This window comes from Sprattus sprattus (assembly GCF_963457725.1).
Source record: "Sprattus sprattus genome assembly, chromosome: 2".
In the NCBI taxonomy this organism is placed as follows: Eukaryota; Metazoa; Chordata; class Actinopteri; order Clupeiformes; family Clupeidae; genus Sprattus; species Sprattus sprattus.
This window is the reverse complement of record NC_137921.1, coordinates 13,054,649-13,071,655: the sequence shown is the minus strand read 5'-3', so window position 1 is coordinate 13,071,655 and position 17,007 is coordinate 13,054,649. Positions and strand designations below refer to the sequence as shown.

Here is a 17,007-nt window from a genome sequence, read left to right as displayed (position 1 = left end):
AGTAATAATCCCCAAGAGGTCACCATACCAGGTGTAGAGAGGGCCTGCATCTGTGGGCAAGCTTACACAGTTTCAGAGCCAGCCCCAGGCCAAAGGGAAGGGACTTATATTCATATGCCACAACCTTTGAAAACAAAGCAGAGGAGCCACCTAAGTGCATTGACAATAGCAATGTGAAAAAAACACGTCTTTGAGATCCACTGTGGTAAACGAGTCTCTTGGGAGTATTGAAGCTAACACCTGGTTAGCTACCAAAAAAGGTTACCATTTTGAAGGTATAGTGGCATAAGTGCTTCTTGGGTCTAGAATGGGTTGCACAACCCCATCCTTTTTTCGGCACAATGAAGTAATGGCAGTAAACGCTGTACTGGGTTTCTGCCACCTGGACAATTCTGATGGCCCTCTTTCTGCATTAGGGTATTTATATCCTCTCTCAGCTCAGCTCTGCCACATAGGATACAAGCACACCCTGAATCTGGGGTGGTTTTCTGGCACACTGCAATTTGCGCCCCAGGATGTAGTTGTACTTGAATACCACAGGGAGGCAGCAGAGGTTAAGCTGCTGGCTGGATTCGTTTGTGATGCAATGGCAGTCTCTGGTGGCCTTAGGAAGGGAAGGAAGAGCTAGCTACTGTGTGCCGAGTAACAGCTTATCTTCAGTGCCTACACTTGATGTGAAGACAAACAGGGAGACTATTACACTGACCCTGCACCCGGCTAGCTTAAGGTTTATGAGGCATAACACATAATAGAAGTAGAAGAGGCATAGTTTGTGCCTCTGACATGAGTGAGTGCTTGACTTTAACATTGATATGCTAACAGACGGATACAGATGTGCTCTCAACCGCTCTAGCGTGTGTCTCTGTTTTATAGAGGAGCTAAACACAGTTTTCAGGGGGCAATAAGGAACTTTAACCCTGACCCTTGAACCCTGGCCCACACCCATTGTCTGAGGATGAGCAGGCTAGGCCTACTTCTTTTTGCGCTTATCAGTCATCGCAGGCGATAGAGGGGCGCTGGTAACAGCAGGAGCTCTGGAGGCAAAGAGCTGCCGGGCCCGACGGGTTTTTGGCGCTGTGGGCCTGAAGCAGATGCAGCACTCTGTGACTGGGTGTTCCCTCTTGGAGATTCTCCAGCGTCCCTGGCGGCCTCTGAGTGGAGGAAGCAAGGGGCGGGTGAGGTCCCAGGTGATGCTTACAACGCAGCATTGCTCTCAGGGCTTCCCCCTGTTTAACTTTAGCCATTAAAAGACACTTGCATGTCAATTACAGCTGAACCAAAAGAGGCCTGTTGGGTAGATTAGCTGATACAGAAAATACATTCTGTCCTTATCACCCATGTCCTTAACACCCATGTTGAGCCCCAGGAGCTTTGTGCAACCAAGTCAGGCCTAGCCATTTACAATTCCAGCCAACTTACATGTAGGCTATGGCGACCGGTATGCTTGAGGGATTGGTCATTGCACATGCCATTGGTGATGTCAACACAGCACCAAAACTTTTAATGGGGTGTTTGTCAAAGGCAAGGTTGTAACCTAACTATCAGAGTTTTTTTCTCCCCCAGCGTTGTTCATCAGGAAAAAAACATCACGTTTTGGCACAGCCTACATGCAAAGGGTCTCTCTCTCCCTCAATGCGTCCTGTGCCATCTGGAAATCCCTATACCCCTGCATTGAAGGGTCATAGAGATGCCTATACAGATGGACATGCCGTGCAGGTTACAAAAATTTGGAGGTGCGGAACAGAAAAAAATGGCTCCAAGGCGAACCACACACCAGCGGAAATTGCTTCAAATGTTTTGCATGCAGCAACGTGCTGTAGGTTGGGGATGGCAGGGATACATTCCCCTTAATGCAAAGACTAAGGGCAGTGTTTCATTGTGCATTGCCATTTGAATAAAGAGGCCTAAATATGAAATACAATTTATTACGTTTTCATTCTAATATTTTTCGTACTTTATTGTTTGGACATGGACAGAATAGCAGCATTGGAACTACAACATACAACATATAATGCACAAGCACAGAACACACAATGCTTTCTAAAATTGTAATTAATAAGAAGAAAAACTAAAATGAAAATACAGGCACAAATATAATACAGGAGTGTCTATACAAGGATATTTAGAGTGAGCGCAATATTGTTTCTCTTTTAGCCATGATTTAACACCTCTATTAAAAACAGTAAGGTTGTGTTGTGTTTTCAGCTCAGTGGGTAAACAGTTCCAAGTGTTGCTCCTTTAAAGCAGCAATAAGGAATTCTGCTCAAAAACAAGTAAGCTAACTACCTAAAAGGCATGCGAAAAACCTTGAAAACACCACCAACAGCCCAACTGACACTGATAGAAGCTTGACAACACACTAACTGGTGTCCTTTGACAATATAGCTGGCAATGTCATATGTGAAAGCATTCTTTCCATTTTGCAGGGTATTCCAGCCCGGTACACAGAACTACATTGGGCATATTCTGGATGGCTGCTGGGAAAGACACCGGTGTTTATCTTTCCATCACATGACCATATGCTATCAAAATTAATTGGAAGATGATACCAAAACTAGTTGCCTATAAAACCATACTTCAAATAGTGTTGAATTGTTGCACAGTGTTACTTTAACAGAGAAGACTGATTATCCAAATTGCCCATATTAAAATAATTTCAACAGTATTGAGGGTTGCATTGCCAATTGCAAAATGCATTTTGAAACTGCATGACCAAATTCCACAATGAATTGCCAATTGAATAAAGAGGGCCAAAAACTTCCAAACTATTTTTTTGTTATAATATATATTTTTTACTTCACAGTTATTTCAAAGTCTTTACTGTATTTTGGAGAATATATTGTCTGTTATGCCATGAAGGGAGAACTAAGGACAAGCTCTTCATGAGAATTGTCAACAAGAAAGCAGAAAAGAAAATGTACCTCTCTATAATGAGTGACACTTACGGAAAGGCCAAAATAGTTCAATATGTTCGAACATTCTGTTTATTCTGGATTAAATGTACCGGTATGTTTATTTAAATATTTCTTTTGTATGGATTGCTGAGTTCAAGGTGTAAATAGTTAATTCGGCATCTGCAGCTGAAATGAATTTATTAATAATGACAAAAATCATTGCCTGTGAACATAGTCTGTGTCATCCACTTTGCGCACGTGTCAATGAATATGGACCAGTTTCTTTCCGTTACACTAATAAGCATCTTTCAATGGTCCACAAAACTTTAATCTTCTGGTTCTTGCCCTCAATTATATTTATATGCTATGCGTACAACTCAGATCCACATAATTGTGGTGGAGAAGGTTAAGGTTTTAACATGAACATTACTGTGCATAATAAAGGAAATGCTTATCCACAGTTTCAGGTAATAGCAGGTATAACTTATATCCACCACTAGATGTCACTAGCTTCATATTCTTTTCTGGCATAATGAGGCCGACACCTTAAAAACCTCACAAGGCTTTGTCCACTGATCCCAATTAGAGACATAGTTTTAATAGGCCAAAGACATGAGGACATACACCTATGGAACTAAAACCAGAATCAGTGTAGCTCATCCCCTTTCACACCAAGTGACGTATCTCTACAGTCCCTATCAGATCATCAAGACAAATGTGTCTGAGTGGCAGGTTCATCAGAGATGAGGTCCAGGTAAGGCTTATGATGATCAGAGGTGTGACTAAGTGCCAAGTGCCAGGTGAATTTGATGTTAAACTTGGCTTGGGTCCACATGTGGTTCTCATCACCATGCATAATCATTATCCTGTGCATTCTATTTTCGCCTCAAGAAACTCCATCTGTGTTTCCAGACATTTTACAGAAGATGGCCACATTTCATGGAGATCATGTTATAGTCTTAAGCAAATAGTACATTTGAATTTTATGTAAGTGTATTTCATGTGTAATCACACAAATCAAATTTCACATTAGGCCACATAAGCCTAAAATAATCCTATAATGGGACGTTAACATAATGGTTCATATATGTTTTATATTGTATTGTCTGTGTATTGTTGAAGACTATTACCATAGCTTGTACATTTCTTTTGCTTCAAGACATTTAAAAGAGATAGTGTTTTATAGTAAATGCTGGCATTTACGTACTTACTGAATTATTTCTGTTTTTGAAGTATTTCTGTTTTCTTGGCATATTCAGCCCTTACATTCTGAAGTAGCCCTGGCGTAACACTAAAACATTGTCCTGCTGAGGAGATGGCAGCAGACAGAAGGAATAAGAAGACTAGTAATGAGGTGAGATAAGGTTAGTCCATTACTCTCTAGTGATATTTTTTTTTACAAAACAGGGCAAAATACAGAAAATGTGACATTTGTTCTCTAAGCCAGCTCGAAGTAGTTCTGAAAATGACTTTTGATCGATTGTGTGTCTTAGAGACCAGTCGGTGTCCATTTGCATGATTGCATTGCATTTTTAAATCGATGCCCAGATCTCTGCGATACAAGCTTGGGAAGTCTGAACAACGAACCTGTACCTCTTCCTGTTTACCTCCTGTGGTTTCCACCAGTCACCCCCCCCACACACACACACACACACACACACTCACTCACACACACTCTCTCTCTCACACACACACACACACACACACACACACACACATCCACTTCATACTATTTTACCATTTTATCTCATCCACTTAATCTGGTATATAATCAGTGTGCCTGTATAGCTGGAGCGAGTCCCTCTGTCTCCAAGGGCCTGGCTGGAATTCGAAGCTGTGGGTGTGGAAAGTGTTTCTGACGGGCGAGCTCTCTCGACTATTGGAACCACATGTTGGCTCACACAAAAACACGGTACGGTCTCGAGACTGGCAGCTAATGTGTTCCAGCGTTGCTGTCATGCTGAACATACAAAGGAGAGGAGCGGTAACGAATACTCGCCCAGAGCACCGCGTTGGCTGCTCTGTTTGTCTGAGAAATAAAAGCAGCCTTTTAGTTCCAGATGGAGCCATCCCCGCACCACAGCCCATATCAGGACTCTTAGAGCGGCGCTCCTTCAGTGCCTATGACCTGGGATTCAGCTGCTACGAAAATGCTTTGAACGGATTCGATTTCCTGCCACTTTTAAAGCCACACAGGGTCCTGCTCACATTGATATGTGTAATAAGAGACATTAAGAAACGTATGCCTTTGTCAGCAAACTCTTTTAACATATATTTTGTGCACTATTTGAACTATTTGCTCATTCAATTTTGTCAACAAAAAAAATTCAGATTAATCAGATTCATCACATTTGTCCAATATTTGCCCAACTCAGATTGTAATATTGCTTGTTTTTTGTATCCTGCCCAGCATCTAGTCAAAAAAATATCTCCAGTAAAGGTTATCTCATCATCATTCATTACTTGGGCTTGTGGCTTATCCCTGCTGCCAGATGTTAACCGGGGAGGCCTGTCTTTGGGTAGAATTGAGGTAGACGGCCAGGCCCGAGCCTGCATCGTCAGTACTCTGTGGTAGACTGTGGTCAGTCAGTTAGTTTTCCATTAATAGCCCTGCCACTTTCTATTGATGCATGAGGTGCCATGGGGGGAGGGGTGGTGTTAGGAGTTTCAGAAGTAGGCTTTGGATCGTGATGGACCTCTGAAATCTCACTGCTCTTGTGCTTGTGGAAAGTTATTGTCAGGTCAAACCGAAAGCTTGAGTCTTCAAGCTCTGCAGTAGCGTTTCTGGGGTTTAGTTGATCAGATTCAAAGATTTCGTTTTTTTTTTTATTCCATAGTTGTGATTTTTAACAACGAATTTTGTGCACTACTTTTTAAAAAAACTGTCACACTGTAAAAGCAAATATTTACTTAAATAATAATCTTTTTTAAGTGATGAATCACAATTTCAAACACGAGTCATAATTCAAATACACTTTTAGAAAACTGTCCATAAAGTGACTCATCAAATGGTCTTGGCAACTGTCGGACTCGATGGAAATTGCCGGGCTGATTTCAATCATATTGCATTTACTACTTTGATGACAAAATGGGGGCAGCAAAGAGCACCACTAGCATCAAGTGTTCCTATGCAGCTCTGAATTTTTGTGTGTGTCTGAACAGTGTTCTCTCTGAATGAGACAGGACTGAAACACAAAGACATTTATTAATGGTCATACTCAAGCCCAATCTACACTGACAATATGCAGTTAACACTTATATAATTAAATAGCAAAGTTTTTTTTATACTTTAGTCTTAACAATGTTTGCAAAGAGTTTCAATAACAAAGAAATCAGCATTATTTCTTGACAATAAGGCATGTTTTGTGCAAGATTTACAATGGCTCACTTGATCTCAGAAAAAAAGCTGTTCAGACTAGAAAACCAGATGTGGCTGGGGAGTGGTAACAAATCAAATGGAGGGGGATCATTACACCTGGAAGCTCCATACAGACCAATATGTCAAAAATGGTACAAAATAGAAAAGGGTCTGCAAAAATGATGGCAGGTAGGTCTATGGTCCATGAATCACTACAGTATGTGTCTGTGTGTGTGTGTGTGTGTGTGTGTGTGTGTGTGCGTGTGTGTGCGTGTGTGTGCGTTGTATGTGTAGGAGGGATGAACACAAATTGTGTATAAGTGAAACACGCTTGCGTGTGTGTTCTGTGTGCGCTGGAATGTTGGTATGCATGTGTCCACGCTGACTCAGTCCGAAATCAAGTCGAGGATCAGCCCTGCGGTCATGTTGGCCAGGACAGGAGGCTGCCGGGCTCCTTGGCTTTCATGCGCAGTGCCACCAGGCCTGAAGGCTTGTATTCAGACTCGGGACTCGGCTCGAAGGAGTGGGCCCCCAGGCTCCCTGGAAATCCGTGCAGTGAGTAGAGGCCATTGATGCCCGGGTGGTGAGGGTGGTGATGGTGCGGGTGGCTAGGAGACGCCGACATGCCCATGAAGCCTGGGAGGTTGCCATGGGGATGGGAGTAGGGCGTCATGCAGGAGGACGCCATGTTGTCCACTCCCAGAACGCACCCTGCTCCAGGCCCTCCGGCGGCTCCTGAGCCTGCTCCTCCTGGCCACAGGTTGCCCTGCATCTGCGCAGAGAGAGCGGGGGGTTGGTGTTGAAGACACATCATGGAGTTGTCCACTTTAAGCATTGGAAATGCAATTATTGAGTATACCTTTCAAAGTGGATTTTCAAAGAAGCCGTAAAAAAAAAGATTGTGTCAACTACTCCTAATTATCATCATCGTATCAACTTACTCATATCAACTAACTCGACTAACCCTAACCCTAACCCTAACCCGATCTGATCTTGACCTTTTTTCTCAAACAATCCCAAGCTCTTGCACATAGCACCTTACCCTCACTCCAGCCAGAGACTGTCTGGGCCTATAATGATAAAGGCTCAGATCTCGAACAAGCCCTGTGATTATCAACTGAGAGGAACTCGGTATGTTACACTTAGGAATGGTCTGAAAACTGAATTCATACTTTGATTCTGCAAAGTGCCAAAGCTAACAATACAAATAAACAGTAATAATTCAAACTTTTGGATTGTGTAGCTGCAGATAAGATTTTCTATTAGTGAGAACATCTTTATAATCAAGTTTATACAACGTGTGAACGGCCATCATCAATCTCTACGAAAATGTCTTTAAGGTTTGGGAGGTTAATGATAAATACAGTACAGTGATTGGTGTAATTACCTACAGGCCAATATATAATTCAATTATAGATGTAAGAATCAAATAGACATAATGTATATGTCAAATTTGACACCAGATTTGACACTGTAACAGTGCTTTGGGAAGGATAATGGAGTGGTGTATAACTTAGCTAATGGCTTTTTTAAATATTCAGTACAAGCAGATTTAGTCACAAAAGAAAATCTTTGTATCCAGCTAATATAGAATATAGCTAGGACAATTATATCACACGTACAGTTTCTGTTGTAATGTAATAACTATAAATAGTCTTGCAGTGTTGTGGTAGTGGTGATTAATAAAGGTCAGGTTTCTCGGTCAGACACAACATGGGTCCATAAGTCTGTGTGTGTGTGTGTGTGTGTCTATTGAGTCTTGCAGTGGTGTGGTAGTGGTATTTAGTAAAGGTCAGGTCTCTCGGTCAGACACACCATGGGTCTATATGTCTGTGTGTACCTGGTATGTACTGTATGTTGTGGTAGTGGTGTTTAATAAAGGTTAGGTGTCTCGGCCAGACACACCATGGGTCTATACGTCTGTGTGTACCTGGTATGTATCGGAGCGAGGTAGGAGGGAGATATCATAAGTGGCAGCAAAATGGTTGCGCACCTCCTGGATCTTCCCGTAGCGCTCCCGTTTTCTCCATTTGGCCCGGCGGTTCTGGAACCAAACCTGCAGAGAAAGAGAACTGTGTGAGCGGAAGACTATAAAGCGGATCCGTACGGAGCCGTCAGAGCAGGCTGGCTAGCCATGGATCAGATGAGGCACTGAAAATACTGTGCTATCTCCAGTGGTGTAGTGGTCCCTGGAGAAGTGGGTATACTCTTTAATATTTTAAAGCAGCCCATACAGCACAGGATAAACGCCCTGTTTTGAGAGGTGGGTATACGCAATACTGACAGAAAAATAAGTGGGTATACTCCGTATACCTGCGTATAACCTGGACTACACCACTGGCTATCTCCATAAGTTCCCCCAAAAATTCAAGTACAGCCAAATTCATCATTGCACAAAAAAACTGTTGATGTACTGTTGGTGGACTGTTAATGTAATGGCCACTTCCATATGCAGTACAGGATACATTACATAATTTATCATCACATAACCCATGAAATGACTCCCCAGACCCTAAACTTTGGATGTAGTGGTCAGTGAGAAGCCTCACCTGCACTCGTGCCTCTGTGAGTTCAGTGCGCAGGGCGAGCTGCTCTCGCGCGTACACGTCTGGGTAGTGGGTCTTCTGGAACACCTTCTCCAGCTCCTCCAGCTGGAAGGTGCTGAAGGTGGTGCGATTGCGCCGCTTCTTGTTTTTCCCCGACAGGTCGATGGAGTCGGCGATGGAGACGAGGGAGTCCCCCGGGAGGCAGGTGGGCTGCTCCTTGAGTTTGCCACAACAGTCGGAGTCCAGTGCAGGGTAACCCAGTGGCTTAGCCAGTGATTTATCTCCTGAGGAAATCATGACAAGAGAGTCAGAGGCATCACTGGTAGACAATGGTACACACTCCTTCTTTATATAACATTCCTACAGAACAAGTCCTACAAATTTGAAACATATTTATGTTGACACTTTGCTTTTCTATGTTTTCTTCACTAGCTGTTCACCTGCATTGCACCTCTCATGCAAGTTGCTTTGGAGAATGGTGTCTGCTCGGCAACTAAATGTAGATGTTGGAGGGATAGTGTCTGAGATTATCAGTTACTTATGTTTGCCATATAAGGTTAGTTTCCTTAATTTTATTCATGTCCTTATAACTATGTAAGTGAACATAATGTTAATGAAATGTGAATTTCAGCGACTAAATATTTGTATTTTCCGGATAATTGGTTTACAAAAATCAGTTGTCAATACTGATTGCTCTTCCTTGAAGTCAATTCAAATGCTGGGGAAATGTCGCTTGTCATTTCTTTACATTGTTGACACCAAACTGTCATGATGTTTGGCGTGAATGTATTTGTTTCAATAATCCTCCAATATCTATAGATGTCATTGGTCTTCCAAATATTGTGAATGACTAAGAGGTAAACTCAGTCTAAGCACTGTGAAGAACAATTCTATACTTCTGCTAATTAAAATAAAATACTTTAAAACGTCATTGCTTAAAGTATGTTAAGGAAAAGAGCTGGGTGAACAAAACATATGAAGGCTCCTCATCTTTCAGTTGAAAGTAGAATGGCAAGATTCATTAGCTGTTATTGCTTTCTGATAAAAGGAACAATTGCAATTAAATGTATCTGCAGTTGATATGCTAGTTTGGTGAAATTAGCATATTTACCATGTGTACCATGAGTGAATTATCCATACGTTCACAACAAACATAAAAACACCGTAAATTCTACATAGGATATGTACTAAACTAAGCACTTAACTCAGCACGTCATCAAATATTTCCTGTAAGAATGAATTCTTGTCAGTAAACCATAAAAGAACTGTGAGGGAAAACGGTTGATATCGATGCAATAAACTGATTACAAAGGATATGACCAGCCAGTGTTCAATTTACTCAGGAGATATAAAGGAGATCTGGGAGAGGAAGCGGGGGTTCAACAAAAATGAACTTTCCCATGTTGTCTCTGGACAGCGAGACGTGGAAGTGAGAATAGATGCACTGATTTAACTGAGCCACCGAAAGCGCTTCAAACGGTCAGCCAATTCAGAGAGCCATGTTCTCGCCCTAGGCACTCGCTCGCGGAAAAGTAAACGCGTTATCTTTAAAAGTGTGTTGAGATGAGTGATTATGGCATGCCCATTCTCAGACTTAACCGAGGAGTAATTGTTGGAGGTGACATGCAGTTCTTGTGCTCGCACGTCTGGAACAATTATCAAACATGTAGACTAAAGAGCCAACTGTCAGGCAGCCCTGGGCCTATGGCCTAAAAGTTGAGTGGGCGAGCTGAGTGGGAAAGAAATTCCTGTCAAAAGACGAAACGTCAAATTAATTCCTCCCTTGTCTGTGTCTATTCGTTGTTAAATTAGTTATATTGAGATGCTGTAATTTTAACTCAAAAGTCGTAATGTTGACTGGGTTTTCTGACTTCAGTAGAACAAACAAATAATTTAATTTTTCAAACGCAAATTATGAAGTTAGCATATCTTTTTTTCCCCGATGAACGGTCGAAGCCATTCGAGGCCTACACTAAAGAAATCTTCCCTTATCTGACCTCTGTAGTAACCTCTGACCCTAAGTCCCTGACTGCTATAAGGAGTGTGAAAAGAGGGATAAACACATTTTTGGATATTGTTCAGGACAAAATGAACGCATTAAATCGCGGACCATTAAAAGTGTTCCAAAAGGCCTACAAGTTAAACATTCAGCAGAGGGCGGTTGTCCATGAACTTATATAGGCTAACATATGGGGATGCATCCATCCGTGTATCCAACTCTAAATTTCAAGGAATTAAATTACAAAAAAGTTAAACGAAAGTGTACCTTTATTATGACGCGTTGAACCAATAAAATAAAAAAAACACACCTCCGTTCATGCCCACTGACTGATGATGAAATGACAATGTACGCATTTGCCCTCAAGAAGGCTTTAAGAGCGCAGGTAGAGCGATTCCTCCGACTCGAGATGCGAGACAGGACGGGATAATAGACTAACTGGTGGACCTGAAAGGCATTTTATTGTGAGAACTAAGGGGGTTTCCTTTCTGATATTATATTTTAAAATATCTTTCAAATCTCACCATACCACTGAACCAAAAACGAGTTAATGAAGATCCTTAATTCACTAAAACATATAACATAGACTGGATTTAAGATACCACTACACAGTAATCTCCACATTTATGATTCAGTTAGCAATTTCGCATAGCCTGCGTGATAGAATTGATTACATTATTCTTAAATTAAGATTTAGATGTTGATGCTGATGTTAATCACATTTATAACCCCAGGACATAAAAAAAACCTTTAGAGTTGAAGCATCAACCCCGCAGAAACACTAAGCAGAGTTTCTAATCGAATCTTCAATCACACAGAGGGACGTATTCAACACAGCAAGACATTCACAATTAGTAGTGACCTTTTGCTACAGTTCAGCCCGAAAGCCTTTTGAGATTTTTCTCTGACTAAAAATACCAAATTCAATTTGGATGAAATGTAAACTGTAAAACGGCTTAAAAGCTGAGTGCATTATCTCTTACTTGATGTGGCCTTGAATGCACAGTAAGTGGTGTACTCAATAGAAACCCTGTGTAGCAAGACATTAGGCCACTTTTCAACTTTAATGCAGTACGTGTATATCAGTTTTCAGGCAATGTTGGGAAAGAATTGTTTCAAGAATGATCCATTCTTACCATAAATAACCAATTTTTTTTTACCAGTTAAAAATGTCCATTAACATGCATTCTACACTGCAGTAAAACCAATGGCCTATTATCTTTTTATAATAGCACTAAGCACGATTAGTACAGTTCATACGTTTCCTCATTCCTAATTTGGGTACTACATCTCAAGGATTTCAAATTCCATTAAATAGGTTATATGTCCCAAACCTGGACTCCCACCCAGAAAGCTTAAGCCCCAGTTTCCTTTTAATTTCAAAGGTCCTCTCTCACCAACCACCAACAGACAAAACAGGAAAAGGAGTCTGTCTTTGAAGGTGCAAGAAGCTGTGGTGAGCCTCCATGTTTACAAGATATCAAAGTGTTAAATTCTGCTCTCCTGCCTTGCATACAGAGGGAAAAACTGGGTTCATATGTTTCCATGGAGCATTGTGATGCCATGGAAAGAAACTGTTCTTAGAACCTCACAACAAAATGTCTGCTCTCATCTCATGTTGCTCAAGGATTTGGAGACTGTTGTCTGCACCGAATATCTGTTGAACTCAGTGAAGACATAGAAATACTTCTGTTATAGCATGAAACCATTTGGATCTACCATTCAATAAGACAGTTGAGGTTTGCTGAATCCCCCCCAAGCAATTTTGAAAATACATTTGCACTGTTCTTCTCTGAGAAAATGTTCTGTTATATTCTTTATGATAAAATGCATTCATTTGGATATAGTTTAGAAAGTGGTTTCAGCAGAAGCTTGAACGAAAATGACTCGGGTGCTTTTCTGGTCAACCGAAATTCTTCTTCGAGACTCTTTCTTAGTCTGTAATTCAAGACCACAGGAAGTTCTTGTTTGTAGTAAGGCTGTGTCATAAGTTCTTCTTGAACACAGGGATTTTTCAGTGCCGATGAACTACAGAGATGAAGGACGGCCATCTTTGGCAGTCACATGAAACGCTCCATTGTATATTATGAAGGATACTGATATCACAAAGTTCTTATCAATAAATGTCTATTAGGTTTAATATAGGTTTATATATAGCAATAAATAAACGTAGAGGCTAAAGCATTCATCTGTTGCTCCAGCCCCCTGAGGCCATCCAACTTCATAATGTTTAAAACCCATTCATAATCAGTTTAAGTCCATTTTATTGCTAAATTATCTAGACTTAAGTAACATGAAAGAGTTACTCCCTTTGGAGTTGTTGGTACCTTGGTTATTTACTTAGCCACAAAATATAATACATTTTATAGGAGCCTTTGATTTTTTTTCCTGCTGTCTACTATGTTTTTTATTATTATTATTGTTACCACAGTCTCTCAAATGACGTCCTTTGTTTATACTCAGATGCAAGAGTTGTGTTGCCATCTGTGTAATTTAATAAGGTCTAATAGGGTATGTGCTACATCAAAAATGTGCTTTTGTTATATTCAGAATATTTGATTTTCCTATAGCATCTAGAAAGTGTATCATTCCTCTATGAATATGACTTTTGAGCTCCACAAAAATCTATCTACAGCACCATTGAATCTCCTGGATTTGGTCGGGTTCTGGTGTGATTAAAGTACTGCATGGACCTGTATATCTGTTTTAAAGACAGCCCACAGTTGTAGCTCCCTTGCTTAATACATTGAATATTATAAATAGAATATAAATTGAAAATTATACGAAAACGTAGGCCAGGGTACCTGTGATCAGAGTGTAGAGCATGATTCATTAACACCCGTATAAAGATAACTGAAGCAACACACTGTGCACAAAGAGCATCGTTCTTCCTTCTAAGGAGGTAAAATGAATGCAAAGATATTGTGCATCCAATTTATTTGGCTGATTATACAATCGTACAAATAGTTGAAAACACAAAGTTGAATATTTATGCCTGACAGAATGGACAAAATACTGCTATATTGGTGTTGGCTTGCAATGCATTGCCCCTGTTTTGCCCTTCTCTAAGGTCAACCAATCAAACTCCATCTTATAAGAAATCAGATAGCTCTCATCTGTCATTATTCATACAAAAACGGTTGGCATAAATGTATTCTTAAAATTTGCATTAATATAGTCAACACAATAATAATACTTATTGTTATTATGATTATTATTATTATTATTTTAACCACTAGTACTACTATGAGGCCACATCTAATAGGCCATAACTTCAACACTGTAAATCACTGTTATTAATGGCAGTCGCTGTAAAAGGTCTACATCAATTTACATCTTACCTTCTGGACTATTTTCATAAAATGAGGTTTTTCCACTTAAAGATAGTTTTTGATCCTGATTAATATTTTCCAGATATTTGCTGTGTTTTCCCGGCGATGCGTTCGAGGCTGGGACGCCGTGCGTAAAGTCCGTGGAGCCGTCTGGAAAACGTCCGACATTCGGTGAATCGTAAAAGTTGCCCCGCAAACTCAGTCGATGCGAGTGAGGAAGGTGCGGGACTTTTTGGAGCTCATCGCAGGGAAAGAAAGAGCCGGAACTATGCTCCAAACCCGGTGAATTTTCTGGCGTCGTCCTGTTCGGCGGAGAGGAAAAGGACAAACAACCTTCCGTCTCCATCGCCCTGTCCAGCAAGCCTTCCGAGGACTAGGGCACTATTAACAGTGAAAACGTTTGTGTGTGAATGGAGAGAGAGGGTGAATTTTTCCTTCTCCATTTCAAGTGGGTGGGATTTAGAAGATCAGAAACAAAGACCCGTGAAACAGGGGGGACCAAGACAGCAGTCTGATTTAATCCGCCAAGAATTCAATCACGTGTGGTTCCTGTCATTCCAATTAACCATTTAATTCCTTCTTTGGTTTAGAAACTAAAACAAAATGGCACTAGAGGCGGGGTGGCAGATACAGCTTTTTTGAAGTGTTAACTATGTCCCAATATCATTCATGTGACCAGTTGAATATCTTACGGAATACATTTTGAAAACCTGATCGTGCACAACAGAATTGATGGATTGAATGGGTTTCTGAGGATGCAGATTAAAGTTTTATTTAGTTTGAATACGATGGCTGATGGTTGAATAAATATTCAAATGAGCCTGAAAAAAATGGACGAAGTGAATGTTCATCGCTTGTCCTGCATTATGCTTATAAGTCTTGGCCCCCTAAATCACAAAAAAACATGTTTCTGAAATATTGTGTTCTACTTGCTTTTAATTTGTAGTGGCCGGTCCTGATAGCTGCCCGTAAGGGGACCAAGCAATATTGTCACCCCATTCAACAGTGGCCAGAGCAGTGACTTGACAACCCTGATTGCAAACTGTCATTTGTGTTTGTCTCCAAGAACTGTATTTACATATATTCAAATGCTGCCCATCACAGCCATTTCTTGATATTTGTCAAATGTAGGTGTTACAAACAGAAAATTGAATAAGTCTCTCCGGCTGGAAAACAAGCATGGGCTAATCAAACAAATCAGAGGGAAAATATTATGACCCAACGTCACCCAGTTTAGCAGGTCGAAGTAGAAAAATGGGCTAAGCAAACTATAATCATACATTAGCCTGCTGGTGGCGCTAAGAGTAATTGAGTGGACCACCAACATCCTTAAATAATCTTAGGCTCTTCCTTTATCAGTGTACTCTACATTTCATTATAAATCCGCAAATGATTTGGCTATCGTTCTGCACAGAAATACAAAAACAACAAGCGTCCTCTGTGTTTTCTCTTTACAGATATGAAGGCTGGTGATGATGAGTGCGCGTCCATCCAAACACGCTGAGCTTATTATTGTGGACATACTTTTTTTTTTAAAAAGAGTGCACTCTTGAGGTTAATTTCGAGTCATCAATATATCACAAGTAGTGCTAGTCACAGTCTAATACGTAGATCTAATTTGTAGACCTAATTTGAGATAAAATAAAGCGCACCACATTTATCCTCCGACCATTCTTCATTAATAAAAGGCTGTAATATAATATATTAATCACTTTTTCTCCCCCTTTAAATCGTGTACTGCTATAATTTTTGTGTGGAACAAAATGGAATTTGCGGTAAACCATGGCAAACCAGGCCTCTAGGCAACATGATAACGGCGACTATAATACAAACGGTTTTGTAAAGTTTAAGTCTTTTTTTAAATGTAAAATATATGAAATACAAAATGTATTCTGAAAGTATCGATCATGACATGTCGTGATTTGGTGTCCTTTGATTTTATTAGCCTACGTAAAAGGTAGTCTAAGTCTAAAAATTGGTCTGTAAGTTTATAATAATAATAAGTGTTCATAATAATAATATTATTATATGCTCGCATTTTATTTCACGAGTAAATGTGAGGAAATCATTGAACTTTTATGCCATGACAGATTCCACGCAGCCATCCGCAATTTCAACGTTTTGTTTGAAAACAAACGTTTGAATGTCAAACTTTGACTTTAATTTGGGAGACAAAAACAAAGCTGTGTGTCATTTTCATATAAAGCACTACCTTGGACTTACATAATAACGAAACCAATAAAGAAAGCTCAGACCAATTCTTTATTTTGGGGAATTGCTGGCTATTAATCTGTATCTTATTCAGTGGCTTTCCTGCTTCTGTATGGCTACAATTCGGTGACAGATACAAAAAATGCGCTAATTTTCTAAGAAAATATTCGGCATCGATTGCGAAATAGCCTGCTACATAGTTTGAGAGAAATGCATGTCACCATAACAAAAGTTTGTAAAAAAAAAAAAAAAAAAAAAACGTATGTTATCATCGCATGGACGATTCGTATGAATTTAATACACTGGATTTCATTTAAAATATGTTATGTATATTCAACATGATACCTCCTCCATCATCTAGATGCAAAAGCACAGTTTGGTCAGACCACCCTGACCCTGTCTTCAATTTAAATCACGGGACATAATCACATGCACACCAGTAGTATAGGAGTGTCCTGTCCCACAGGTTATACAACAACAGAACTAACATTACATTTCCAGGTTGCAAACTGGGCAATCACTGAGTTATCAACTGTGACAGTTATCAACCCTATTTATACACTCCATGTGAATATACATCCAAACATTTAGCCTTCAAATGGTAGTACATTAGTCAAATGCATGCATAACACTAGCACTGCAGGTTGTAAAAGCCATTGCTGACACA

General features: G+C 40.3%; 1 protein-coding gene across 1 annotated transcript; it reads right to left on the bottom strand.

Moving 5' to 3' along the window:
• Positions 1–6,673: 6,673 nt before the first annotated feature.
• alx3 (ALX homeobox 3) lies at positions 6,674–14,475 on the bottom strand (the record flags this gene model as incomplete). The annotated part of the gene is made up of 4 exons (XM_080860539.1): positions 6,674–7,024; positions 8,183–8,308; positions 8,802–9,082; positions 14,139–14,475. The coding sequence occupies 4 exons, from the start codon at positions 14,473–14,475 to the stop codon at positions 6,674–6,676; spliced, it is 1,095 nt and encodes a 364-aa protein (XP_080716665.1).
• Between the last annotated feature and the right edge of the window lie 2,532 nt (positions 14,476–17,007).